The sequence below is a fragment of the Anomaloglossus baeobatrachus genome, chromosome 7 (assembly GCF_048569485.1).
Source record: "Anomaloglossus baeobatrachus isolate aAnoBae1 chromosome 7, aAnoBae1.hap1, whole genome shotgun sequence".
NCBI classification, from domain to species: domain Eukaryota; kingdom Metazoa; phylum Chordata; class Amphibia; order Anura; family Aromobatidae; genus Anomaloglossus; species Anomaloglossus baeobatrachus.
This window is the reverse complement of record NC_134359.1, coordinates 103,492,671-103,520,145: the sequence shown is the minus strand read 5'-3', so window position 1 is coordinate 103,520,145 and position 27,475 is coordinate 103,492,671. Positions and strand designations below refer to the sequence as shown.

At 47.0% G+C, this 27,475-nt stretch overlaps 1 protein-coding gene across 2 annotated transcripts in view; it reads right to left on the bottom strand.

The window, feature by feature from the left end:
* ERBB4 (erb-b2 receptor tyrosine kinase 4) overlaps positions 1–27,475 on the bottom strand; it is a 1,420,891-nt gene that overhangs the window by 398,819 nt on the left and 994,597 nt on the right. For both annotated transcript variants that reach the window (XM_075317538.1, XM_075317539.1), the window contains exons 14-15: positions 20,219–20,312; positions 18,279–18,433 (exon numbers count right to left, since the gene is read on the bottom strand). In XM_075317538.1, coding sequence (XP_075173653.1) covers positions 18,279–18,433; positions 20,219–20,312 — 249 coding nt within the window. The remainder of the gene's footprint in view (positions 1–18,278; positions 18,434–20,218; positions 20,313–27,475) is intronic.

Here is a 27,475-nt window from a genome sequence, read left to right as displayed (position 1 = left end):
ATGTGTTGGTGCCCTCGAGCGGACTTTACGAGGGGCCCCACCAGATCCATCCCTATCCGTTCAAAAGGGACTTCTATAATGGGTAACGGTACCAACGGACTGCGAAAATGGGTCAGGGGTGCGGTAAGCTGACACTCCGGGCAGGTTTCGCAGAACCGTTTTACCTCCCCAAAGACCCCGGGCCAATAGAACCTTTGCAATATTCGCTCCTGCGTTTTCTTGACCCCTAGGTGGCTACTCATCAGGTGTTTATGAGCCAAGTCGAGGACCCGCCGGCGATGCGGCTGGGGCACTACTAACTGCTCTACCCCCACGCCCCGTATTTCATCTACCCGGTAGAGTAAATCCTGCTTAAGAGCGAAATGGGGGTACCTTACCTGGGCACCGGGCAGCTGTGCCACCCCGTCAATTACTGTCACCCGACTCCGGGCATGTATTAATGTAGGGTCCTGGAGTTGGGCTGTCCCAAACGTATCTGGGGACGCCTCCAACTCCGGGATGGGTTCGACCGTCTCAGCCTCTCCTGCCAATACCTCTAGGGGCGACCTATCGGGTTCACATTCTGTCCCTATCATGGGGACCCCTACAGCAGGTGTCCCGGATTCAGGATTGTAGGGCTCAGGTCCCGGACCAACCAATATCTGAGGGGACTTAGGGGGTCCCCTCCATAAAGTCCAAAAATAGGGCAGATCCCTTCCTAGGATCACGTCATAAGGAAGAGTATTAAGAAGTCCCACCTCATGTTGCACCTGACCGCAAGGTGCTGTGATGGTGACAATCCCCGTGGGATAGTCGCGGCGGTCCCCATGTATGCAAACCACCCCCACGGTACGTCCTGTGGCCTTTACTTTAGCCCTCAAGGTGGATCGCACCAGGGTCACTAAGCTTCCGGAATCCAACAATCCTGTAACCGGACATCCATTCACCTGTATTTGGCACAAGTGGGGCTCAGTCTCTGGGGAGACCAGGTCAGCGGTACACACCACCTGAGCATACATTGAACCCCGCCGGGTAACCCCACAATCCATGGGCTCCGTGGTGAGTGGACACTGGGCTTCCATATGTCCCACCCGCTGGCACCGCCAACATCTAATGGGGACGGAAACCCCCTTGACGGGTTGTCGTTTAGGGTACAGAACCTTCCGGACCTCAGGAATGGTGGGCGCGGCCTCAGACAGGACGGTAGGGGACTCCTGCACCGTTGTCAGCGGTGGGTCCTTGGCCCTAGGCTTGGAGGGGCCGGACCGACGAGCGGTACGCAAAGTCTCAGTGTCCCGTATCAAGTCCTGCGTAGCCACATACCGCTCTACCAGGGACACTAATTGGTCCAGGGTACTCGGGTCACCCTGTCCTACCCACCGTTGAACGGTGACGGGTAAAGTGCGCACAAAACGATCCACTACTACCCTTTCCACCATTTGCGCCGGGCTCAGAGTGTCAGGCTGCAACCACTTTTTTACAAGATGCAACAAGTCATAGGCCTGGGAGCGTACGGGTTTGGTTTCCTCATAGAACCACTGATTTACCCGCTGAGCCCGTACATAGGTATTCACCCCCAACCGAGCCAGTATTTCGGCTTTCAGGGTCACATAGTCAATGGCGTCCTCGGTACAGAGGTCCAGGTACGCTTTTTGGGGTTCCCCCGTCAGATAGGGCGACAATACCTCAGCCCACTGGGGGGTCGGCAGCTTTTCCCGCTCGGCCACCCGCTCAAACACCGCCAGGAACGCTTCCACATCGTCACCCGGGGTCATCTTTTGCAACGCTTGTCTCACCGCTTTCCGGACGCTGCCGTCGTCACCCGGTCCCGGGGTTGTTGCTGCCGGTCCGGCACGGATCGACTTGGCCAGGAGAACCATCTGTTCTTGGTGCCTTTTTTCCTGCAATTGCAAGGCTTGCTGCTGACGTGCATTGGCCTGATCCATCTGTGCTTGGAGTTTTTTTTCCTGCACTTGCAAGGATTGGAGCAGGTGTGCATTGGTCTGTTGTTGCTGTGCATTAGCCTGTTGTTGCTGTGCATTAGCTTGTTGCTGCTGTGCATTAGCCTGAGCCAAATGCTTTAGTATGTCCTCCATGGCGTCGCCGGGTTTGGGCTGTAGTATAGCCGCTCGAATCCAGGACATGTGCTGCTGGGTCACCAGGGATGGATGCTACACCTCACCGGCTGTCATGCCCGCCGATTCTCCACCATGTGTGAGGTAGCGTGGTCGGCTGCGCAGCAGAAGACACGGGATCCAGGCATTAGGTTCACAGCACACGGTTTTAATCTCTAAACAAAAAGTCCATAACAAAATACATGTGCCTCTCCAGAGAGAGCTCAGGAAGTTCTGTTCACTTTCCCACACCCGGCACACCTGCCCTTGTTCCTGATTCTATTTAACCCTTCCTTCAGCCTGTAGGGAAACAGCATTAACTCTAGAGTGGATCTACTTTCTATCATGGAGTGAGCACAACCGGGGCGAGACATACCGGCCGTCATAGATAACCCCGGTCACAGTCTCACAATATATATATATATATATATTCGGGGGAGGAGGGGGGCTACGACAAAGGCGCGTGGGCACAAGCAGAGAAGGTCCCGCCCTATGACATAGTAGGAATAACTGAGACATGGTTAGATGATAGTTATGACTGGGCGGCTAACCTGCAAGGATATGAATTGTTTAGGAGGGATCGTAAAAAAAGGAAAGGGGGTGGAGTCTGTCTATATATAAAGTCCAGTTTAAAGCCCAGACTAAGAGAAGATATTCAAGAGGGAAATGAAGAGGTGGAGTCTCTATGGGTGGAGATACAAGGAGGGAAAACTAATAAAATCCTCATAGGGGTTTGTTATAAGCCACCAAATATAACAGAAACCACTGAAAATGTATTATTGAAACAAATAGACAAAGCAGCAAATCACAATGAGGTGATTATTATGGGGGACTTCAATTACCCCGATATAGACTGGGAAACTGAAACCTGTGTATCTCAGAAAGGAAACCGGTTTCTGTCAGTAACTAAGGATAATTATCTGTCCCAACTTGTGCCGGGCCCAACTAGAGGGGCAGCCCTTCTGGACTTAATTTTAAGCAACAGGCCAGATAGAATAACAGACGTACGAGTGGATGGGCACCTAGGGAATAGTGACCACAATATAATACAATTCCACTTGTCCTTTAGTAAGGTGCCTTGGAGGGGGGTTACAAAAACGCTGAATTTCAGGAAAGCAAAGTTTGATCAACTTAGAGAAGACCTTCGCCAAATTGATTGGGACAATGTCCTCAAAAATGGGAGCACAGAAAATAAGTGGGAAATTTTTAAATCAGTATTAAACACCCACTGCGAGCTAGCCATACCATACAGAAATAAAAGGGCTAGGAACAGGAGAAAACCAATGTGGCTTAATAAGGATGTAAAAGGGGCAATGAATAATAAGAAAAAGGCATTTAAAAAGCTAAAACAAGAAGGCAGCGAGGAAGCATTAAAAATATATAGAGAAAAAAATAAAATGTGTAAAAAACAAATATATTTAGCAAAAGTAGAAACTGAGAGACTCATTGCTAAGGAAAGCAAAACAAATCCCAAACTATTCTTTAATTATATAAACAGAAAAAAGATTAAAATTGATGGTGTTGGCCCTTTAAAGAATAATGAGGGTAAAATCATAGAAAGCGATGTGGGAAAAGCAAATGTTTTAAATACTTTTTTCTCAACTGTGTTCACACAGGAAAAGCATATGCCAGGGGAAATGCAGAGTGATCATGTAAATGCCCCATTAAGTATGACCTGCCTAACCCAGGAAGAAGTGCAGAACCGACTTAGTAACATTAAAATTGACAAATCACCAGGCCCTGATGGCATTCACCCTCGGGTATTAAGGGAGTTAAGTAATGTGATAGACAGGCCTCTATTCCTTTTATTTAAAGACTCTATAGAAACTGGAAAATTGCAATTTTTTGCCAAAAATCTCAAAAAAAATTTTAGAATGCAGTTTGGAATATTTGATGCCTTAGTGCACATTGGTGCTGGCTCTTTGTTGTTTCTTTGTTGAATTGGTCGGTGGTTGACCTCCACCTTGCTATGCACCCCAATTTGGGATGTATTCCATCTGTATAGATTTTGGCGTTTGGTGACTGTTCACATTGGGTCATCAGGCTTTGTCCACAGGCTATATATACTTCATGCAGCATTTGCTTGGACCTGTCCCGCCCACAGCCATGACTCAGTCATGGGTACGGGACTGCAATAGACCAGGTGAGTGCTGCTGAGAGCAGTTCTGCTATTTATATGTGAGGCCGCATGGCACATTTTATAAAAATATTTTAGTGTAGGACTGCTTCAAATGAGATTTGCCGTGACGTGGCGAAGCAGCTCAAGAAATTGCAATTTTTTGCCAAAAATCTCAAAAAAAATTTTAGAATGCAGTTTGGAATATTTGATGCCTTAGTGCACATTGGTGCTGGCTCTTTGTTGTTTCTTTGTTGAATTGGTCGGTGGTTGACCTCCACCTTGCTATGCACCCCAATTTGGGATGTATTCCATCTGTATAGATTTTGGCGTTTGGTGACTGTTCACATTGGGTCATCAGGCTTTGTCCACAGGCTATATATACTTCATGCAGCATTTGCTTGGACCTGTCCCGCCCACAGCCATGACTCAGTCATGGGTACGGGACTGCAATAGACCAGGTGAGTGCTGCTGAGAGCAGTTCTGCTATTTATATGTGAGGCCGCATGGCACATTTTATAAAAATATTTTAGTGTAGGACTGCTTCAAATGAGATTTGCCGTGACGTGGCGAAGCAGCTCAAGAAATTGCAATTTTTTGCCAAAAATCTCAAAAAAAATTTTAGAATGCAGTTTGGAATATTTGATGCCTTAGTGCACATTGGTGCTGGCTCTTTGTTGTTTCTTTGTTGAATTGGTCGGTGGTTGACCTCCACCTTGCTATGCACCCCAATTTGGGATGTATTCCATCTGTATAGATTTTGGCGTTTGGTGACTGTTCACATTGGGTCATCAGGCTTTGTCCACAGGCTATATATACTTCATGCAGCATTTGCTTGGACCTGTCCCGCCCACAGCCATGACTCAGTCATGGGTACGGGACTGCAATAGACCAGGTGAGTGCTGCTGAGAGCAGTTCTGCTATTTATATGTGAGGCCGCATGGCACATTTTATAAAAATATTTTAGTGTAGGACTGCTTCAAATGAGATTTGCCGTGACGTGGCGAAGCAGCTCAAGAAATTGCAATTTTTTGCCAAAAATCTCAAAAAAAATTTTAGAATGCAGTTTGGAATATTTGATGCCTTAGTGCACATTGGTGCTGGCTCTTTGTTGTTTCTTTGTTGAATTGGTCGGTGGTTGACCTCCACCTTGCTATGCACCCCAATTTGGGATGTATTCCATCTGTATAGATTTTGGCGTTTGGTGACTGTTCACATTGGGTCATCAGGCTTTGTCCACAGGCTATATATACTTCATGCAGCATTTGCTTGGACCTGTCCCGCCCACAGCCATGACTCAGTCATGGGTACGGGACTGCAATAGACCAGGTGAGTGCTGCTGAGAGCAGTTCTGCTATTTATATGTGAGGCCGCATGGCACATTTTATAAAAATATTTTAGTGTAGGACTGCTTCAAATGAGATTTGCCGTGACGTGGCGAAGCAGCTCAAGAAATTGCAATTTTTTGCCAAAAATCTCAAAAAAAATTTTAGAATGCAGTTTGGAATATTTGATGCCTTAGTGCACATTGGTGCTGGCTCTTTGTTGTTTCTTTGTTGAATTGGTCGGTGGTTGACCTCCACCTTGCTATGCACCCCAATTTGGGATGTATTCCATCTGTATAGATTTTGGCGTTTGGTGACTGTTCACATTGGGTCATCAGGCTTTGTCCACAGGCTATATATACTTCATGCAGCATTTGCTTGGACCTGTCCCGCCCACAGCCATGACTCAGTCATGGGTACGGGACTGCAATAGACCAGGTGAGTGCTGCTGAGAGCAGTTCTGCTATTTATATGTGAGGCCGCATGGCACATTTTATAAAAATATTTTAGTGTAGGACTGCTTCAAATGAGATTTGCCGTGACGTGGCGAAGCAGCTCAAGAAATTGCAATTTTTTGCCAAAAATCTCAAAAAAAATTTTAGAATGCAGTTTGGAATATTTGATGCCTTAGTGCACATTGGTGCTGGCTCTTTGTTGTTTCTTTGTTGAATTGGTCGGTGGTTGACCTCCACCTTGCTATGCACCCCAATTTGGGATGTATTCCATCTGTATAGATTTTGGCGTTTGGTGACTGTTCACATTGGGTCATCAGGCTTTGTCCACAGGCTATATATACTTCATGCAGCATTTGCTTGGACCTGTCCCGCCCACAGCCATGACTCAGTCATGGGTACGGGACTGCAATAGACCAGGTGAGTGCTGCTGAGAGCAGTTCTGCTATTTATATGTGAGGCCGCATGGCACATTTTATAAAAATATTTTAGTGTAGGACTGCTTCAAATGAGATTTGCCGTGACGTGGCGAAGCAGCTCAAGAAATTGCAATTTTTTGCCAAAAATCTCAAAAAAAAATTTTAGAATGCAGTTTGGAATATTTGATGCCTTAGTGCACATTGGTGCTGGCTCTTTGTTGTTTCTTTGTTGAATTGGTCGGTGGTTGACCTCCACCTTGCTATGCACCCCAATTTGGGATGTATTCCATCTGTATAGATTTTGGCGTTTGGTGACTGTTCACATTGGGTCATCAGGCTTTGTCCACAGGCTATATATACTTCATGCAGCATTTGCTTGGACCTGTCCCGCCCACAGCCATGACTCAGTCATGGGTACGGGACTGCAATAGACCAGGTGAGTGCTGCTGAGAGCAGTTCTGCTATTTATATGTGAGGCCGCATGGCACATTTTATAAAAATATTTTAGTGTAGGACTGCTTCAAATGAGATTTGCCGTGACGTGGCGAAGCAGCTCAAGAAATTGCAATTTTTTGCCAAAAATCTCAAAAAAAATTTTAGAATGCAGTTTGGAATATTTGATGCCTTAGTGCACATTGGTGCTGGCTCTTTGTTGTTTCTTTGTTGAATTGGTCGGTGGTTGACCTCCACCTTGCTATGCACCCCAATTTGGGATGTATTCCATCTGTATAGATTTTGGCGTTTGGTGACTGTTCACATTGGGTCATCAGGCTTTGTCCACAGGCTATATATACTTCATGCAGCATTTGCTTGGACCTGTCCCGCCCACAGCCATGACTCAGTCATGGGTACGGGACTGCAATAGACCAGGTGAGTGCTGCTGAGAGCAGTTCTGCTATTTATATGTGAGGCCGCATGGCACATTTTATAAAAATATTTTAGTGTAGGACTGCTTCAAATGAGATTTGCCGTGACGTGGCGAAGCAGCTCAAGAAATTGCAATTTTTTGCCAAAAATCTCAAAAAAAATTTTAGAATGCAGTTTGGAATATTTGATGCCTTAGTGCACATTGGTGCTGGCTCTTTGTTGTTTCTTTGTTGAATTGGTCGGTGGTTGACCTCCACCTTGCTATGCACCCCAATTTGGGATGTATTCCATCTGTATAGATTTTGGCGTTTGGTGACTGTTCACATTGGGTCATCAGGCTTTGTCCACAGGCTATATATACTTCATGCAGCATTTGCTTGGACCTGTCCCGCCCACAGCCATGACTCAGTCATGGGTACGGGACTGCAATAGACCAGGTGAGTGCTGCTGAGAGCAGTTCTGCTATTTATATGTGAGGCCGCATGGCACATTTTATAAAAATATTTTAGTGTAGGACTGCTTCAAATGAGATTTGCCGTGACGTGGCGAAGCAGCTCAAGAAATTGCAATTTTTTGCCAAAAATCTCAAAAAAAATTTTAGAATGCAGTTTGGAATATTTGATGCCTTAGTGCACATTGGTGCTGGCTCTTTGTTGTTTCTTTGTTGAATTGGTCGGTGGTTGACCTCCACCTTGCTATGCACCCCAATTTGGGATGTATTCCATCTGTATAGATTTTGGCGTTTGGTGACTGTTCACATTGGGTCATCAGGCTTTGTCCACAGGCTATATATACTTCATGCAGCATTTGCTTGGACCTGTCCCGCCCACAGCCATGACTCAGTCATGGGTACGGGACTGCAATAGACCAGGTGAGTGCTGCTGAGAGCAGTTCTGCTATTTATATGTGAGGCCGCATGGCACATTTTATAAAAATATTTTAGTGTAGGACTGCTTCAAATGAGATTTGCCGTGACGTGGCGAAGCAGCTCAAGAAATTGCAATTTTTTGCCAAAAATCTCAAAAAAAATTTTAGAATGCAGTTTGGAATATTTGATGCCTTAGTGCACATTGGTGCTGGCTCTTTGTTGTTTCTTTGTTGAATTGGTCGGTGGTTGACCTCCACCTTGCTATGCACCCCAATTTGGGATGTATTCCATCTGTATAGATTTTGGCGTTTGGTGACTGTTCACATTGGGTCATCAGGCTTTGTCCACAGGCTATATATACTTCATGCAGCATTTGCTTGGACCTGTCCCGCCCACAGCCATGACTCAGTCATGGGTACGGGACTGCAATAGACCAGGTGAGTGCTGCTGAGAGCAGTTCTGCTATTTATATGTGAGGCCGCATGGCACATTTTATAAAAATATTTTAGTGTAGGACTGCTTCAAATGAGATTTGCCGTGACGTGGCGAAGCAGCTCAAGAAATTGCAATTTTTTGCCAAAAATCTCAAAAAAAATTTTAGAATGCAGTTTGGAATATTTGATGCCTTAGTGCACATTGGTGCTGGCTCTTTGTTGTTTCTATAGAAACTGGGTCTGTTCCACTGGATTGGCGGCTAGCAAATGTGGTACCAATATTCAAAAAAGGGTGCAAAAGGGAACCTGGAAACTATAGGCCGGTAAGCTTAACATCTGTTGTGGGTAAAATGTTTGAAGGGTTTTTAAGGGATACTATTATGGAATGTCTCAATGTTAATAACTGTTTAACTCCATATCAACATGGATTTATGAAGGATCGCTCCTGTCAAACTAACCTGATCAGCTTCTATGAGGATGTAAGCTCTCACATGGACCGAGGAGAATCATTGGATGTCATTTATCTCGACTTCGGTAAAGCATTTGACACTGTCCCACATAAAAGACTGCTAAGTAAAATGAGAAAGCTTGGGCTCGGGGAAAATGTGTGTAGATGGGTAGGTAGCTGGCTTAGTGGTAGAAAACAAAGAGTGGTTATTAATGGTGCATACTCAGATTGGGCCAGGGTTACTAGTGGGGTGCCACAGGGGTCTGTATTGGGCCCCCTACTATTTAATATATTTATTAATGATCTGGTGGATGGTTTACAGAGTAAAATATCAGTATTTGCAGATGATACAAAACTATGTAAGGTAGTTAACACAAAGGAGGACAGTTTGCAACTACAGATGGACTTGAGTAAATTGGAGAATTGGGCTGAAAAATGGCAAATGAGGTTTAACACAGATAAGTGTAAGGTTATGCACATGGGAAGGAGAAACAGATGCTACGATTACTTACTAAATGGGAAACTGCTGGGGAAATCAGACATGGAAAAAGACTTAGACATCTTAGTGAATAAGAATCTAAATTGGAGTGCCCAGTGTCAGGCAGCAGCCACCAAAGCAAATAGGGTGATGGGATGCATTAGAAGAGGTCTGGGGGTACGAGATGAAAACATCATTCTCCCTCTGTACAAATCACTAGTCAGACCACACTTGGAGTATTGTGTGCAATTTTGGGCGCCGGTGCTGAAGAAAGACATTACTGAACTTGAAAGGGTTCAGAGGCGGGCTACTAAAATAATAAATAGAGTGGGTGCATTACAATACACGGAAAGGTTATCAAAATTAGGTCTATTTACTCTAGAAAAGAGAAGACTTAGGGGAGACCTAATAAATATGTACAAATATATCAGAGGGCCATATAGAGATCTCTCCCATGATCTGTTTGTACCAAGGACTATGACAAGAACAAGGGGGCATTCTTTTCGATTGAAGGAAAGAAAATTCCTACATCAGCATAGAAGAGGGTTCTTCACGGTAAGAGCAGTGAGGCTCTGGAACTCTCTTCCTGAGGAAGTGGTGATGGCCAACTCACTGAATGAATTTAAGAGAGGAATGGATGCATTTCTTGTTAGCAAAAGTATAGAAGGTTATAAATAGCATAATCTTACAGGTAGATAGAAGAGCGACCAAGATTATTAGAGGAATGGGTGGGCTGCAATACCAAGACAGGTTATTAAACTTGGGGTTAGTTAGTTAGGAAAAACAAAGGCTTAGGGGGATCTAATCACAATGTATAAATATATGAGGGGACAGTACAGAGACCTTTCCAAAGATCTCTTTACACCTAGGCCTGCGACTGGAACAGGGGGCATCCGCTAAGTCTTGAGGAAAGAATGTTTAATCATAATCACAGATGAGGACTCTTTACTGTACGAGCAGTGAGACTATGGAGCTCTCTGCCGTATGATGTTGTATTGAGGGATTCACAAGTAAAATTTAAGCGGAGCCTGATCGCATTAATTGAAAAATATAATATTACCAGTTATGTATATTGGATTTTATGACAGGGTGTTGATCCAGGGAACTAGTCTGATTGCCGTATGTGGAGTCAGGAAGTAATTTTTTTCCCCATTGGAGCTTATTTGACACATTGGAGTTTTTTTGCCTTCCTCTGGATCAACATGTTAGGCTACGGGTTGAACTAGATGGACTTAGAGTCTCCCTTCAACCTTAAAAACTATGAAACTATGAAACTATGGTTAATTTCTTGGGGAAATAGCAATGGTAGTGGTTTCTGGAATTATTTCACTTGGATCATTTCGGCGAGTGGTGGTGAGGGGGGTTCTTGGAGTTGGTAAAAAAGTTAGGGTGGGAGGTGGTACATTGAGTGGATGGTGACCACACTCTTCGGTTATTTTGGACTGGTTATTGCTTGTTGGACTTTGAAGCTCCCCAGGTTGGGTCCCCTGAGAGTCGGTGCTAGGGATAAGGTTTTCTGGCAACAGAGGGTCCCCCGAGCCTGTGGTTGCGGCTGGCGGCAAAACACTGCATGGTTGTTAAATAATGTTTGGTGTCCGTCAGGAGTTTGCGGCTCCAAGAACCTCCATTGCGTGTAAATAGTTTATTATTAATGTCATGTTTGTTAATAAAAGAACCAATCTGGACAATGAATTTAAAAAGTAGTGTTCTTTGTTCATTTAAGAGAATTGGGAACATGCGTTGAATGGCAGTTAGAGTGTGGATAGATAAGAGGGTAAGGAAGCATCTACAATAGGGCAGTCATGAATCCCCAAAAGCAAAGAAAAAGAAGAAGAATAAGAAGAGCCAGTAAATGAGAAGTCAGAGGTGGGAAGAGACCCAATAGAGAGGAGCACACAGAGAAGGAGTTGGCGGTCTACGGTGTCAAACGCTGCAGAGAAGTCTGGAAGAATATGTTAAGAGGAACAGAACACAACCATAAGTGCTTTTGCCAGTGTTAATATGTGCTCTGTAATTAACTCTGAACCAGTTAACGTTTTTACCGGGATGTTGAGGAGATAGCAGTAGGGGAGAGCGCTAATGAGTCTTACCACTTTCCCATAGCTGTAAAAAATGAAGAACAGGAGGAAATTGCTGATATGTCTGAATTGGAAGTATCACATAAGTTTGGGACTACTCAACAACATAGCTATCCTACATTATTAAACACCAGAGAAAATGTTAAAGAGGCTATCCTCTATTAGGCCATCCCCTTCTCATTCCATGTTTACCCCCATTAAAATATAAAAGCTTATACTCACCTCCCATGCAGGTGCCATTACAGTGGTGTCAGCACTCACGTTCCCGGGGCTCATGTGAGGTTGTATATTATGTAAGCCCCGCGCTCAAGTAGAGGACAAGCCCTTTAAGGTGTTATATAGCATGTCTCAATATAAAGTGTTTCCATACAGTATTGTTACCTGGGAGTTTCCTTCCCAGAAAATGATGGTCAATTAAAGTGTAACTAAGCTTTTTTTTCTTTCAAGCATGGAAAGTTATGAAAATTTTTAAATTACTTTATTAGGGGATTTTTATCCATTCCTGTAAAAAAAAAAAATAAACTGCAAGTGTTTTACAAACCAGCACTACTCCAGACTCAGTCTGTTTGATAACAGAAAGTGCTCATTTGGAGTACAGATGATTGTATTAAAAGGGCCACTTGAGCACCTGTATCTCACCAGTTCTGCTGCTGGAGATTGTTCTGATAGGCAGAACACTCAGAGGAGGAGACAAGTGCTGACCCATCACTGCCATCATCTGTACTCCAAATGTGTATGTTCTGACATAGACTGGAGAGACGCAGTGGATTGTAAGCCACTTACATGTAATTTTTTACTAGAATGAAGTTAAAATCCCTAATAAAGTGATATTCAAAGTTTTATAACTATCCATGATAGACAAAATTATAAAAAATACCGTAAGTAAAAGATTACTATTTAACCAAAGAGCAACTTTCTACGGTGATAGAATTGGCACAAGCGGGAAAATTGTATGCTAATGGGGGATATAATTCAAATTCAATTCATATGAATACAGAATGTAAAAAAGCTGCAAAAATGTCACACATTCGAGGTTAATAACAGCACGACTGTGATCCCAGAAACTGGTTATGTCATGTGAGGGGTGTCAATAATAGTAACCCAATAAATGGTATTCCTGTGCCAATTTTGGGTGATAATATGGTTTTTGCCAATAGCAATCATCTGTTTCCTGCAGCTATAGATCACTATGGTCTTAAGGGGGCTTTACACGCTACGATATCGTTAATGTTTTATCGTCGGGGTCACGTTGTTAGTGACGCACATCCGGCGTCATTAACGGTATCGCAGCGTGTGATAATTACAAGCGACCTTAAGCGACCTCAAAAATGGTGAAAATCGTTCACCATGGAGAGGTCGTCCTAAAACCAAAAATCGGTAATGGTCTATTATCCATGTTGTTCGTTGCTCATGCGGCAGCACACATCGCTTACATGCCACCGGCCGCAATGCGGAAGGAAGGAGGTGGGTAGGATGTTACGTCCCGCTCATCTCCGCCCCTCCGCTTTGATTGGCCGGCCGCTTAGTGACGTCACGGTGACAACGAACGTCCCTCCCCCTTGAGGGAGGGATTGTTTGGCAGTCACAGCGACGCCGCCGACCAGGTAAGTTCGTCTGACGCTGCTGCAGCGATAATGTTTTCTGCGGCAGCGATCACACGAAATCACATGCACGATGGGGGCAGGTGCTTTTGCGTACGATATCGCTAGCAATTGCTAGCGATATCGTAGCGTGTAAAGCCCGCTTTACTCCTGCTAGGTACAAGGTTGAATCCTGACAATCCCCATAAGCCTAAAAATATGCTGAGTATTCACCCTTATTATATAGACAAAGTATATCAAGATGCCCATGCCATGGTATCAAAAAGTATGGAAATTCTGAGGGAGAATTGCAAATGTATGTTGACAATTATGGTATGGCAGGGAGTTAGTTGAGATCATAACCCAAATGTAGGAACAAAATGATAAGCTATAGTATTCTTTATTGGGGGAGGAAAATGTAAAGTGTAATGTGCAGTTAGTAATGTGACATCAGAGAACCAGGGAATCTGTGCAATACAGAAAGATAGTGCACACCCTGCTTTATAATTGAGTGTGGGTCAGGGTACTGTCACACTTAGCGACACTCCAGCGATCCCATCAGCGATCTGACCTAGTCAGGATCTCTGGTGCGTCGCTACATGGTCACTGGTGAGCTGTCAATCAGGCAGATCTCACCAGCGACCAGTGACCAGCCCCCAGTCAGCAGCGACGCGTGGAAGTGATGCTGCGCTTGGTAACTAAGGTAAATATCGGGTAACCAAGTGCTTGGTTACCCGATATTTACCTTGGTTACCAGCGCACACCGCTTAGCGCTGGCTCCCTGCACTCCTAGCCAGAGTACACATCGGGTTAATAAGCAAACCGCTTTGCTTATTTACCCGATGTGTATTCTTGCTACGTGTGCAGGGAGCAGGGAGCCGGCACTGGCAGCCTGAGAGCGGTGGACGCTAGTAACCACGGTAAATATTGGGTAACCAAGCAAAGCACTTCGCTTGGTTACCCGATATTTACCTTGGTTACAGCTTATCGCAAGCCACCAGACGCCGGCTCCCTGCTCCCTGCACATTCAGATCGTTGCTCTCTCGCTGTAAACCACAGCGATGTGTGCTTCACAGCGGGAGAGCAACGTCCAAAAAATGAACCAGCACTGTGTGTAATGAGCAGCGAATTCACAGCAGGGGCCAGATCACTGCTCAGTGTCACACACAGCGAGATCGCTAATGAGGTCACTGGAGCGTCACAAAAAACGTGACTCAGCAGCGATCTCGCTAGCGATCTCGCTATGTGAGAAGTACCCCTTACTGCAGAGAGAAGATAACACTGGGTTTCCACTACAATCCTGACTTGAGCTGTATAACTAGAGCAAACTGGGAAAGGTCCATAAATATTATGAGCTGTTCAAAGAAGGCTTCCAGTATGGGAAACAGTTACTGCCAGCCAGCAGAAGCCATGGTCACCCGCAATTTGGACACTGTGCGTATTAAAGTTCTGGTCAGAAGGCTTACAGCATTGTAGCAAGGAGTGCTATTAAGGGTATGTGCGCACGTTGCTTTTTACCTGCTTTTTACCTGCTTTTTTGCTGCTTTTTCTTCTGCGCTGTTTAATGCCAAAATGGATGTGTTCTTTTATTCAAGCAAAGTCTATGGGAATTTGGGTTTCTTGTTCACACTATGTTGTTCAAAATGCTGCCTTTTTGTGGCAGAACTTTGGTCAAAAACTCAGCTTTGCAGTGCAAAACCCAAATGGCAAAAACAATTGACATGTTGCTTCTTTGAAAAGCTGAGTTTTTGACCAAAGTTCTGACTGAAAAAGGCAGCATTTTGAACAACATAGTGTGAACAAGAAACCCAAATTCCCATAGACTTTGCTTGAATAGAAGAACACATCCATTTTGGCATTAAACAGCGCAGAAGAAAAAGCAGCAAAAAAGCAGGTAAAAAGCAGGTAAAAAGCAACGTGCGCACATACCCTAAAGGGAATTTGTCAGGTGATTTTCTAGTACACATCTAATGGTATCCAGAAATAGGACTTGTACAACCATTTCAGGATCAGTAACTTTTATTTCTCTACCTTTTTCTGTTATCTTGCTCTAAGCCCCAGAGAATTCAGTGTCGCGTGCTGGCTGGTCAAGTGTATGTAAATCCAAACTGAATATGCACTACTCCTTATGCCCACCTCTTGTCAGTTATAGTAAAAATCCTCACTGTCATTTACTTTCACCGATGCTAGCATGGGAGAGGTGGGCGCGGTGAGCAGTACATAATCAGTTTGGATTTACGCTTGACTAGAAGATGTGTGACACTTAATTCTCCAGGACTTACAGCAAAATAACAGGATAAGGTAGAGCAATATAAGTTACTAATCCGGAAAAAGCTTCCAAAGTCTTATTTCAGGATACTATTAGTTTTGTACTAGAAAAAATTCACCTGACTGATTCCCTTTAAGTCTAGTTAGTGGTCAGATGGCCTAAAAATGTATTTTCTACTATGATATGACAAGAAAATAAATCTAGCTGGGGACAGTTTAAAGCTAAAATTCTCTTTGTTGGAGTAAAATTCATTGTGGCAATTATCATACCCAAGATATTACAATGCCATGATCTTCTTTACCCAAATTTGTACCGGCTGCCAAATTACCATTTAAGGGGAACCTGTCATCTTATTCAAGCTGTTCAGGCATGAATCAGAGACTGGCTTCACAATTGCAGCAATTGCAGATTCAGAGAAAATATAGTTAGACGTTCCTCCAGGACCATAGAATAGACAAGACTTGTTTGACACTGTACTTGGCCAGATTTTCCCAGTTCTGCACCAGGTGGTTGACAGGTGTCATGGTTCCACCTCCCCGTCCACATGGCTAGGGGGCGGAGCCTTCTCTCGGGTCTCACTTCCGGAGCTTCGATGCTTTAAATTCTGTCATCTTTGCCTGTGATTGCTGGTCCTTGTGTTTCCTGATCCGTCCTTCTCCTGTGCTCTGTCTGTGTTCCGTCCCACCTCCTTCTTTCCCACAATAGCCCCAGTCGTTCCCCCTTCTCCTACCTCCCCACTTGGTTGCTTCCTCTGGTACTGGCCTCGGCCTGACCTCGACCCCGCTTTTGCTCATTTCTCCAGTCTTCTTTCTTACCATACTGTGTATGATCTGGCCTGCTTTACCATCCCCCGCACACCCCGTGGGCTCTGTATTCTGGCTGACTCTGTAGGGCAGTGCTCCAGCACACACTGTGTGAATCCACCTCCATGCTGATTCAGCTCTGTGTAGTGTGTTTTCCTGCAGGGCTCTAGCTCCCCCTGGTGGTAGCCTGACAACAGGCTTCTTGCTATGGGGAGACCTGTCAATCACCTGAAGTCTCCAAGGGTGAAGCCAGACTGGTCTCATGTGTGGCAATGGTTTCTGGCCAGAATGTCTAACAATACTTTCTTTGAAACACCAGATCATTTTAGAAAAAACATACGTAGGCTGCCATAATGCAGCCAAGATCTGAATCACGCTGTCTGCAGTTTGGGCAGCATGAATCAGCCAGCAGGTTCCCTTTAGCAGTATAACAGTATAAAAAAACAAAATAGGAAATGTTTTGATTGAAATCCATGAGACAACTAAACCGCCTAGAACAATATGTTTTTCATTTCCAAGAGGACTTGGACAGTCATAGCCAAGCGCATTCAGTAGCTACGAAATCTGAAGGACCAGAAGCTCAGAACAATGTGATTTAACTGTTGTTAATTGTTTCTCTCTTCTTCCTCCCCGGCTCCTCTGAACTGTTTTCATATGTATGACACATACATCATGGCCGCTAATAATCAGACTAGTAGTTCTGGCACCTGGAATAGTTTCCAAACGCAACAGTCAGCACCAATGGGACAGTGTGGATATATCGCTAGATTTCCCTGCTCATTTCAAGGCTCCTCAGTGCAAAATGCTGAGACCATGGAAAGTGAGGCCGGGATTGGCTTAGGAGACCTCTGTTTAATCTCCAGTTGTAACAATAAGGTAAGAACTCAGCTAAACAATGTTTTTATTAGTGTGCCGGTAATTGCTGAACATTATGCCCATGTTTTGCTGTGGGTGCACAATGCAATTTAAATTGCTCAGCCCCTGCGGGACCTGATCATACATTCCTAGAGATCGTCCTGGGGCATTAAATGAGAGCAGGGGGAGAGGAGATCCTCTTGTAAGACATATTGCCTGCACGCCACCCGCTTCTATCATTCAGCTACTGCTGAAAGGAGAGGATTATCTGCGCAATATTAAAACAAGACAAGAACAGTATATTATAAAGCCTTCAGTTACAGAGGCAGCTGATTTGGACAGAAACCTCTCCAATTTACCTTAGATATAAGGGTGTATTCAAATCCAAGTTAATATGCAGTGTATGTCAATGGTGAGATGGAAGATAGATCCATCATCCGCAGATAAATCATTATTGTCATGATTAGGCCTAGGACACATGGCAAGTTAACCAGTCCAAGTGGAATTCGATAAAAAAAATCACATTCCACTCAGATCCATGTTACTCTGTGGGGTCAGTTCCATGTGCAATATTTTCTCAGTCTTAATCGGACCGAGAAAACAATTGCAGCTTGAAGCGGGTGGGGATCCGAACCGTTTTCACAGGCACAAATACAAGTTTATGGGTGCGAGTGAAACATTCCACTGCACTTGGATGACTCCAGACTGCAATGCAATAATCGCATCAGGTGATAATGGAAGAGATGGCGGGATTAGTCCCTCCCTCTCCTCCGCAGCTGTGATCCGATCCCATTATACTAATGACTTGGAGTCATTAGTATAATGCATCCAATGCTCTCACATCAGATGTTAAATGCTTGTGCGGCCTTAGCCTTAAGAACAGGTTCTCTGCTCGAAACGCATAGGCTGCTATTCTTTGTCTACATATGTTTTAATTTGTATCTTTTAATGGAAATAATTAAAGTTAGGTTTTAATCCATGATTTATCTGAGGATACTGGATCTTTCCTCCTTCTCATCTGTTTGCCACCTGGTAGCCGGGCCAGGATCTCCGCGCACCGCACCCACATTATTTCAAGCACCAGGTAAGCAGTTACCATTTTCTTGCTGCATATCAATGGTTCCTTTAGCGACACAATCAGTCAGTCTTCACTATCCATAATGTGTTAATTCTTACAATGCCCCTGCTCTTACCCGTCAGTGCAGTTTGGATGGCAGGGGCGGCATTCTCTATCCTCATCTGCATATTTAAAGATGAAGCTGTGGGCCCCTTGCAGGCCTTCAGGACATTTCTCTACGCAATTAGGACCATCTTTAAAGTTGGAACATTTCGCGCAGCTGTCAGGACCCTAAAAGAAATATATAGAAATATGTATAGAAAATGACATTACATCACAATTTCGTGACCCAAAAGTGTAAAATCTTAAAATCAGAATGATAATATGAAATCAGCTCATGATTCAGGGTAGTTAGGTCGGTATTCACAGGTTCCAGTATACAATTCTTCAATAGCGGCAGCTGCGGTAATATCAGTTCTGAAAAGTCTTGCCTTCAATATGTAACAACCTGAATGAAGCATAATTGTACAGGAGACTAATCGGCAATCATCACGATTCTAGGTAAGGTAATCTATAATTCTTCATTTAGAGGTCATTGACATGTATCTGCCATAGTTGGGTGCAAGTCTCAGGCTTTGTGTAAACGGTACAGAAAGAAATACAAGAAGAGCCAATACTCTGATGGTTACTTTTGTGATGAAAAGCTTGTTACTTCATTCACTCATCTGTGCCAGGTGTCTGTCCTACTCAATAGGCTTGCTGAAGGAAGGCCCCATATAGAAGTGATTAGATGGGTTCAGGAGCGGACACAGTATATGGGTCCTTTGCAGTCCATAATGCACAATCCGGCTTTGGACGTTCAGGTGGTCCCTCTTACACCTTGTGCCCCTTGGCATCTGCACAGGTTGTCCTAATAATATATCCTCCTCTGGTTGGGAGAATAAAGTACCAAGCTTTCCTTTGTGACATTTGTATTATTTTACATAAATAAAGTGGTATCACCAAGAGGTAAGGGATTGTAGACTAATTAAAAGAATTTGCCATTTAAGGCCCCCAGACACAACAGATTAAAGGGAATCTATCACCACTTTGACCTTGTTATACTGTTAATATGGGCATATACAGTAGGTTATAGAATGCTGACAATAGTCTTACCTTTAGGTCTCATATCAAAAGCCTTGTTGTGGAAAAATCATCTTTTATCAGTTTATGTAAATGAGTTCTTCCAGACTATGGGGCGGATGCTGCCTGGAAGATAACTCCTCCTCCAGAGATTATTTTAAAAACCGGGCGTTACCAGTGTGAGACGTGACTGACACAGAAGAGGAAAAATATCATTTGACTTCTTTCCAACACATTTTTTGCAGCGCCCTGAGCTTTGCTTAATTGCAACAATGTTGAAACCCTGTCTGCCTTTAAGCTGGAGGCTAAAGCTGAGAGACACCTGGAGAAGTGTCAGTTATAATCTCCTCATTTATTTAAAATAAGCTCTGGAGGTGGAGTTATCTTCCAGGCAGCATCTGCCCCATAGCCTGGAAGAGCTCATTTACATAAAGTGATAAAAAGTGATATTTCCACAACAAGGTATCTGAAATGAGACATAAAGGTATGACTTTTTCAGCCTTCTATAACCTGTTTGCCCATATTAACAGTTTAAAAAGGTCAAAGTGGTGACAGATTCCCTTTAAAGTTGGCCAGAGCTGCCATTATTAGGGGAGTTGCCAATAATCTGCATCAAATGTTTTTGGGGACCAGCCAACTCTCCACTGGCAGACAAAATATGGGGAAGATAGGGGTCAGACAGTTAGAATTTTAACACCCTTTTGTTCTCCGTGAGATGAGCTCCCACCTTAGGCCGGGTTGCGCCGCAACTTCCGGGTCACATGCTCCGGTCACATGACAGCATGTGACCGGCGTTTGTTGCGCTGCCAGTATACTGTATACACTGTACTGGCGTGCGCCACATCCGTCAAACCGGCGAAAAGCCAGATATGTGTACCCAGCCTTAGCTGTCCTGCTTTTCACAAACACACACACATTAAGCCAAGTTGAGAGATGTAGTCCTAATTTACTTACCGATCCATAACAAGTAGAGATGCCACCATCCATCTTCTCACATTGATTATCACACCTGATACAGGCGCTACCATTGACAAATTCCCGAATTTCCCTGCAAACAAGTAGAACAAAGCAGTTATGCAAACAAAATGTGGAACAACGCGTGCATAAAAGCATGTGATGATGTAAGAGACAAAGATTTTCCATTCTCAAATCATCTCTACGGTTTTGAACTTGCTTTGTCTCTAAAGGCTAGAAAACTAAGTTCTTTACGATCTACCTGAAAATATGAGCCACAGGAGAATTTAGAGACTTTCTTTAAATTTGGAGACCTTATTGTCGGCAAATTCTACAGGATAGCTAAAGCCTGCTTTACACGTTGCAATTTTGCATACGATATCGTATGCGATTTGCAACGCCCCCATCAATTTGTTGAACGTGCCGCACAAACGATTAACCCCCGTCACACGTACTTACCTTCTATACGACCTCGATGTGGACGGCGAACGTCCACTTCCTGGAGTGGGAGGGACGTTCGGCGTCACATCGACGTCACGCGGCAGCCGGCCAATAGAAGCGGAGGGGCGGAGCTGAGCGGCACGTAAAAATCCCGCCCACCTCCTTCCTTCCGCATTATGGGCCGGGAACCGCAGGACGTAGGTAAGATCTGTTCATTGTTCCCGGGGCGTCACACACTGCGATGTGTGCTACCCCGGGTACGATGAACAATCTGACGTGCAATTCTAGAGAAAGGTACGATGTGTATGCGATGAACGTTTTAACATTCAATCGCAATCGCACGTACCTGTCACACACTACAATGTACCTTACGATGCCGAATGTGCGTCACTTACGACGTGACCCCGCCGACACATCGTAAGATACATTGCAGCGTGTAAAGCTGGCTTTAGGATCATCTAATGTATAAGAGTGCCTTTATGCTGTGCAATGTGCAGAATCAAATGACTACTGAACGGCAACATAGACTGCCATTGTTCGGAGCAGTGGAGGTCCTTTTAACACAGGACAATGTGTTACCAAAAAACAATAATCAATTGGGCAAAAAGATAATTTTTCCCAACAAACTAGTGTTTCATGTGTTCACCAGTCTGTTTAGGCTGCACAATTATTGTGTCATGCAGTGTTCTGTGTTGTAGTCACTGGGTGTCATGGCAGTGCTGGACTCTGTTCACACTGCAGAGTCCAACAAACTGCCTAGGATTATTAAGTTGCACAACCTGTCATGGGCATCAGCTGGTTCTGGCTTCACTGCTCTCCAGTACAGTGGGAGTTAATTTCTGCTGGCCTGTGATCAGCTGCTGTGAGCTCAGGTTGCTGATCACCATCTCCAGCCTTTATACGGTTCTGGATTCTGGCGCTGTTTGCCGGATATAGATTTGCTTCCTAGTTCCTGTGGTTCTCCTGTTACTTAGTGATCCACAAGTGGCGATTTTGTGTGGTGAGTGAGTCCTCCAGTTGTATGTTAATACCCTACCCCTTTTGCTTTACTCCTTTATTCACATACTGTCCCCTTTCGTGTTTAAGTGCAGTGTGTGCGAGTTTTCGTTTACCCTTGTCTGTGCCTATTTGTAGGGTTTTGGTTACTGGGTTTTTGGCCTGTTCCCAGGGTTGGGGAGAGTAGTATCAGGCCTCGGACAGGAGACAGGGTCACGCTGGGGACTCAAACCTGGCTACCATCAAGTCTACCTTTGAGATAAGGGACAGCATATGGGCCCCAGTCTTAGGGTCAGCCTAGGAGCCACGGTATGATCATTAAATACCCTGTGACATTTTGTGAAACAAATGTTGTTAGCAAACTGACTCATGATAATTGAGAAAACTAAATGCCTCTTAAAGGGAATCTGTCAGCAGGTTTTTACTATGTAAGCTGAAGACAGCATGCTGCAAGGATTAAAACATAGAATTCAGGGACGCCTGTCTTGCAGCATGGGATCATTATATGTTATTGTTGGATAACCAATGTAGCCCTTTTTGGTAATGGTTCATGCTATCACATTAGCTGTGTTTCCAGAGTGAGACCCGACCCTCTGTAGTAATTCCCTACTCTTGCTAATAGAAAAGTACTACAAGGCCCTTTATAATGTTATAAATAATACTTATAGAATATATAGACGTGGGTTTCCCAGCATTGATAGGTGTCCTTTGTTCTAGTAGCACTTAGGACAACCAAACTGAACTGTCATGTGTGACCAGGGCTGTATTTTGCCTTCGTGCTGCCCTAGGCACTTTAAGTGGTCGCGCCCCTTAGTGACAACGTAAAACTGAGTTTTCGCACTCGACATCTGTTTAAGGCAGATCTACTCTGTAAAACACTTTAAAAAGTATAAATGAGAAACAAAGGGTACTACCCCCCCCCCAATGGGGATCACCACAGGTACATCAAAACATAGCATGAGTATAAAATATTCCCACCACACCGTCCCCACTTATATACTGTGACTGTCACACTGCCCCTAATAAACTACACACTGCCCTCCCTTATAAATTATACCCACCACACCTTCCTCAATTATGCAATATGATCTGCACACTGTCCTCACATCATGCTGCCCCCTCCTCACAATGTCCCATGCATGCTGCCCCCTCCTCACAATGTCCCATGCATGCTGCCCCCTCCTCACAGTGTCCCATGCATGCTGCCCCCTCCTCACAGTGTCCCATGCATGCTGCCCCCTCATCACAATGTCCCATGCATGCTGCTCCCTCCTCACAGTGTCCCATGCATGCTGCCCCCTCCTCACAGTGTCCCATGCATGCTGCCCCCTCCTCACAATGTCCCATGCATGCTGCCCCCTCCTCACAATGTCCCATGCATGCTGCCCCCTCCTCACAGTGTCCCATGCATGCTGCCCCCTCCTCACAGTGTCCCATGCATGCTGCTCCCTCCTCACAGTGTCCCATGCATGCTGCTCCCTCCTCACAATGTCCCATGCATACTGCTCCATCCTCACAGTGTCCCATGCATGCTGCCCCCTCCTCACAGTGTCCCATGCATGCTTCCCCCTCCTCACAGTGTCCCATGCATACTGCCCCCTCCTCACAATGTCCCATGCATGCTGCCCCCTCCTCACAATGTCCCATGCATGCTGCTCCCTCCTCACAGTGTCCCATGCATGCTGCCCCCTCATCACAATGTCCCATGCATGCTGCCCCCTCCTCACAGTGTCCCATGCATGCTTCCCCCTCCTCAGTGTCCCATGCATGCTGCTCCCTCCTCACAATGTCCCATGCATGCTGTCCCCTCCTCACAATGTCCCATGCATGCTGCTCCCTCCTCACAGTGTCCCATGCATGCTGCCCCCTCCTCACAGTGTCCCATGCATGCTGCCCCCTCCTCACAGGGTCCCATGCATGCTGCCCCCTCCTCACAGGGTCCCATGCATGCTGCCCCCTCCTCACAGAGTCCCATGCATGCTGCCCCCTCCTCACAGGGTCCCATGCATGCTGCCCCCTCCTCACAGGGTCCCATGCATGCTGCCCCCTCCTCACGGTGTCCCATGCATGCTGCTCCATCCTCACAGTGTCCCATGCATGCTGCTCCATCCTCACAGTGTCCCATGCATGCTGCTCCATCCTCACAGTGTCCCATGCATGCTGCCCCCTCCTCACAGTGTCCCATGCATGCTGCTCCATCCTCACAGTGTCCCATGCATGCTGCTCCATCCTCACAGTGTCCCATGCATGCTGCTCCATCCTCACAGTGTCCCATGCATGCTGCCCCCTCCTCACAGTGTCCCATGCATGCTGCTCCATCCTCACAGTGTCCCATGCATGCTGATCCCTCCTCACAGTGTCCCATGCATGCTGCTCCATCTTCACAGTGTCCCATGCATGCTGATCCCTCCTCAGTGTCCCATGCATGCTGCTCCATCTTCACAGTGTCCCATGCATGCTGCTCCATCCTCACAGTGTCCCATGCATGCTGCTCCCTCCTCACAATGTCCCATGCATGCTGCTCCCTCCTCACAATGTCCCATGCATGCTGCTCCCTCCTCACAATGTCCCATGCATGCTGCTCCCTCCTCACAATGTCCCATGCATGCTGCTCCCTCCTCACAATGTCCCATGCATGCTGCTCCCTCCTCACAATGTCCCATGCATGCTGCTCCCTCCTCACAATGCCCCATGCATGCTGCTCCCTCCTCACAGGGTCCCATGCATGCTGCTCCCTCCTCACAGGGTCCCATGCATGCTGCTCCCTCCTCACAGGGTCCCATACATGCTGCTCCCTCCTCACAGGGTCCCATGCATGCTTCTCCCTCCTCACAGGGTCCCATGCATGCTGCTCCCTCCTCACAGGATCCCATGCATGCTGCTCCCTCCTCACAGGGTCCCATGCATGCTGCTCCCTCCTCACAGTGTCCCATGCATGCTGATCCCTCCTCACAGTGTCCCATGCATGCTGCTCCATCTTCACAGTGTCCCATGCATGCTGATCCCTCCTCAGTGTCCCATGCATGCTGCTCCATCTTCACAGTGTCCCATGCATGCTGCTCCATCCTCACAGTGTCCCATGCATGCTGCTCCCTCCTCACAATGTCCCATGCATGCTGCTCCCTCCTCACAATGTCCCATGCATGCTGCTCCCTCCTCACAGGGTCCCATGCATGCTGCCCCCTCCTCACAGTGTCCCATGCATGCTGCCCCCTCCTCACAGTGTCCAATGCATGCTGCTCCATCCTCACAGTGTCCCATGCATGCTGCTCCCTCCTCACAGTGTCCCATGCATGCTGTTCCCTCCTCACAGTGTCCCATGCATGCTGCTCCCTCCTCACAGTGTCCCATGCATGCTGCTCCCTCCTCACAGTGTCCCATGCATGCTGCTCCCTCCTCACAGTGTCCCATGCATGCTGCTCCCTCCTCACAATGTCCCATGCATGCTGCTCCCTCCTCACAGGGTCCCATGCATGCTGCTCCCTCCTCACAATGTCCCATGCATGCTGATCCCTCCTCACAGTGTCCCATGCATGCTGTTCCCTCCTCACAGTGTCCCATGCATGCTGTTCCCTCCTCACAGTGCCCCATGCATGCTGCTCCATCCTCACAGTGTCCCATGCATGCTGCTCCATCCTCACAGTGTCCCATGCATGCTGCTCCATCCTCACAGTGTCCCATGCATGCTGCTCCCTCCTCACAATGTCCCATGCATGCTGCTCCCTCCTCACAGGGTCCCATGCATGCTGCTCCCTCCTCACAGGGTCCCATGCATGCTGCTCCCTCCTCACAGGGTCCCATGCATGCTGCTCCCTCCTCACAGGGTCCCATGCATGCTGCTCCCTCCTCACAGGGTCCCATGCATGCTGCCCCCTCCTCACAGTGTCCCATACATGCTGCCCCCTCCTCACAGTGTCCCATGCATGCTGCTCCATCCTCACAGTGTCCCATGCATGCTGCTCCCTCCTCACAGTGTCCCATGCATGCTGCTCCCTCCTCACAGTGTCCCATGAATGCTGCTCCCTCCTCACAGTGTCCCATGCATGCTGCTCCCTCCTCACAGTGTCCCATGCATGCTGCTCCCTCCTCACAGTGTCCCATGCATGCTGCTCCCTCCTCACATTGTCCCATGCATGCTGCTCCCTCCTCACAGTGTCCCATGCATGCTGCTCCATCCTCACAGTGTCCCATGCATGCTGCTCCATCCTCACAGAGTCCCATGCATGCTGCTCCATCCTCACAGTGTCCCATGCATGCTGCCCCCTCCTCACAGTGTCCCATGCATGCTGCCCCCTCCTCACAGTGTCCCATGCATGCTGCCCCCTCCTCACAGTGTCCCATGCATGCTGCCCCCTCCTCACAGTGTCCCATGCATGCTGCTCCCTCCTCACAGTGTCCCATGCATGCTGCTCCATCCTCACAGTGTCCCATGCATGCTGCTCCATCCTCACAGTGTCCCATGCATGCTGCTCCATCCTCACAGTGTCCCATGCATGCTGCCCCCTCCTCACAATGTCCCATGCATGCTGCCCCCTCCTCACAGGGTCCCATGCATGCTGCCCCCTCCTCACAGGGTCCCATGCATGCTGCCCCCTCCTCACAGTGTCCCATGCATGCTGCTCCATCCTCACAGTGTCCCATGCATGCTGCTCCATCCTCACAGTGTCCCATGCATGCTGCCCCCTCCTCACAGTGTCCCATGCATGCTGCCCCCTCCTCACAGTGTCCCATGCATGCTGCCCCCTCCTCACAGTGTCCCATGCATGCTGCCCCCTCCTCACAGTGTCCCATGCATGCTGCCCCCTCCTCACAGTGTCCCATGCATGCTGCTCCATCCTCACAGTGTCCCATGCATGCTGCTCCATCCTCACAGTGTCCCATGCATGCTGCTCCATCCTCACAGTGTCCCATGCATGCTGCCCCCTCCTCACAATGTCCCATGCATGCTGCCCCCTCCTCACAGGGTCCCATGCATGCTGCCCCCTCCTCACAGGGTCCCATGCATGCTGCCCCCTCCTCACAGTGTCCCATGCATGCTGCTCCATCCTCACAGTGTCCCATGCATGCTGCTCCATCCTCACAGTGTTCCATGCATGCTGCCCCCTCCTCACAATGTCCCATGCATGCTGCCCCCTCCTCACAATGTCCCATGCATGCTGCCCCTCTCCATGAGCTCCTAATGCTGCCTTACTCTTTTCCATAATGACACCTCCATGCTGCCCCATTCATCATACTAAGACCACCACACTAACGCTTATGCTGAGACCCCCCCCACACACACTACCCCACTCTTGATATTGACTCCCCTACATTGCTCCACTCCATACTGAGCCCACACATGCTGCCCTTTTTCCATAATGAGCTCCCAATGCTGTCCCCCTCTCATTCTGAGTCCTTACACTCCCCCCATCGATTTTGTCATTGCACTATCCCTCAACCCTTGTCCTCTGTCTCTAGCATTAGCCCCTCTCTCCCATTCCCCCAGCAGCAGCCGCTCTCCCCCGCCTTCAGCATCAGCCTCTCTCTCCCCCCAAGCCTCCCCCCCAGCCTCAACCTCTCTCTCCCCCCAGCCTCCCCCCCAGCCTCAGCCTCTCTCTCCCCCCCAGCCTCAGCCTCTCTCTCCCCCCAGCCTCCCCCCAGCCTCAGCCTCTCTCTCCCCCCAGCCTCCCCCCCAGCCTCAGCCCCTCTCTCCCCCCAGCCTCCCCCCCAGCCTCAGCCCCTCTCTCCCCCCAGCCTCCCCCCCAGCCTCAGCCTCTCTCTCCCCCCAGCCTCCCCCCCAGCCTCAGCCTCTCTCTCCCCCCAGCCTCCCCCCCAGCCTCA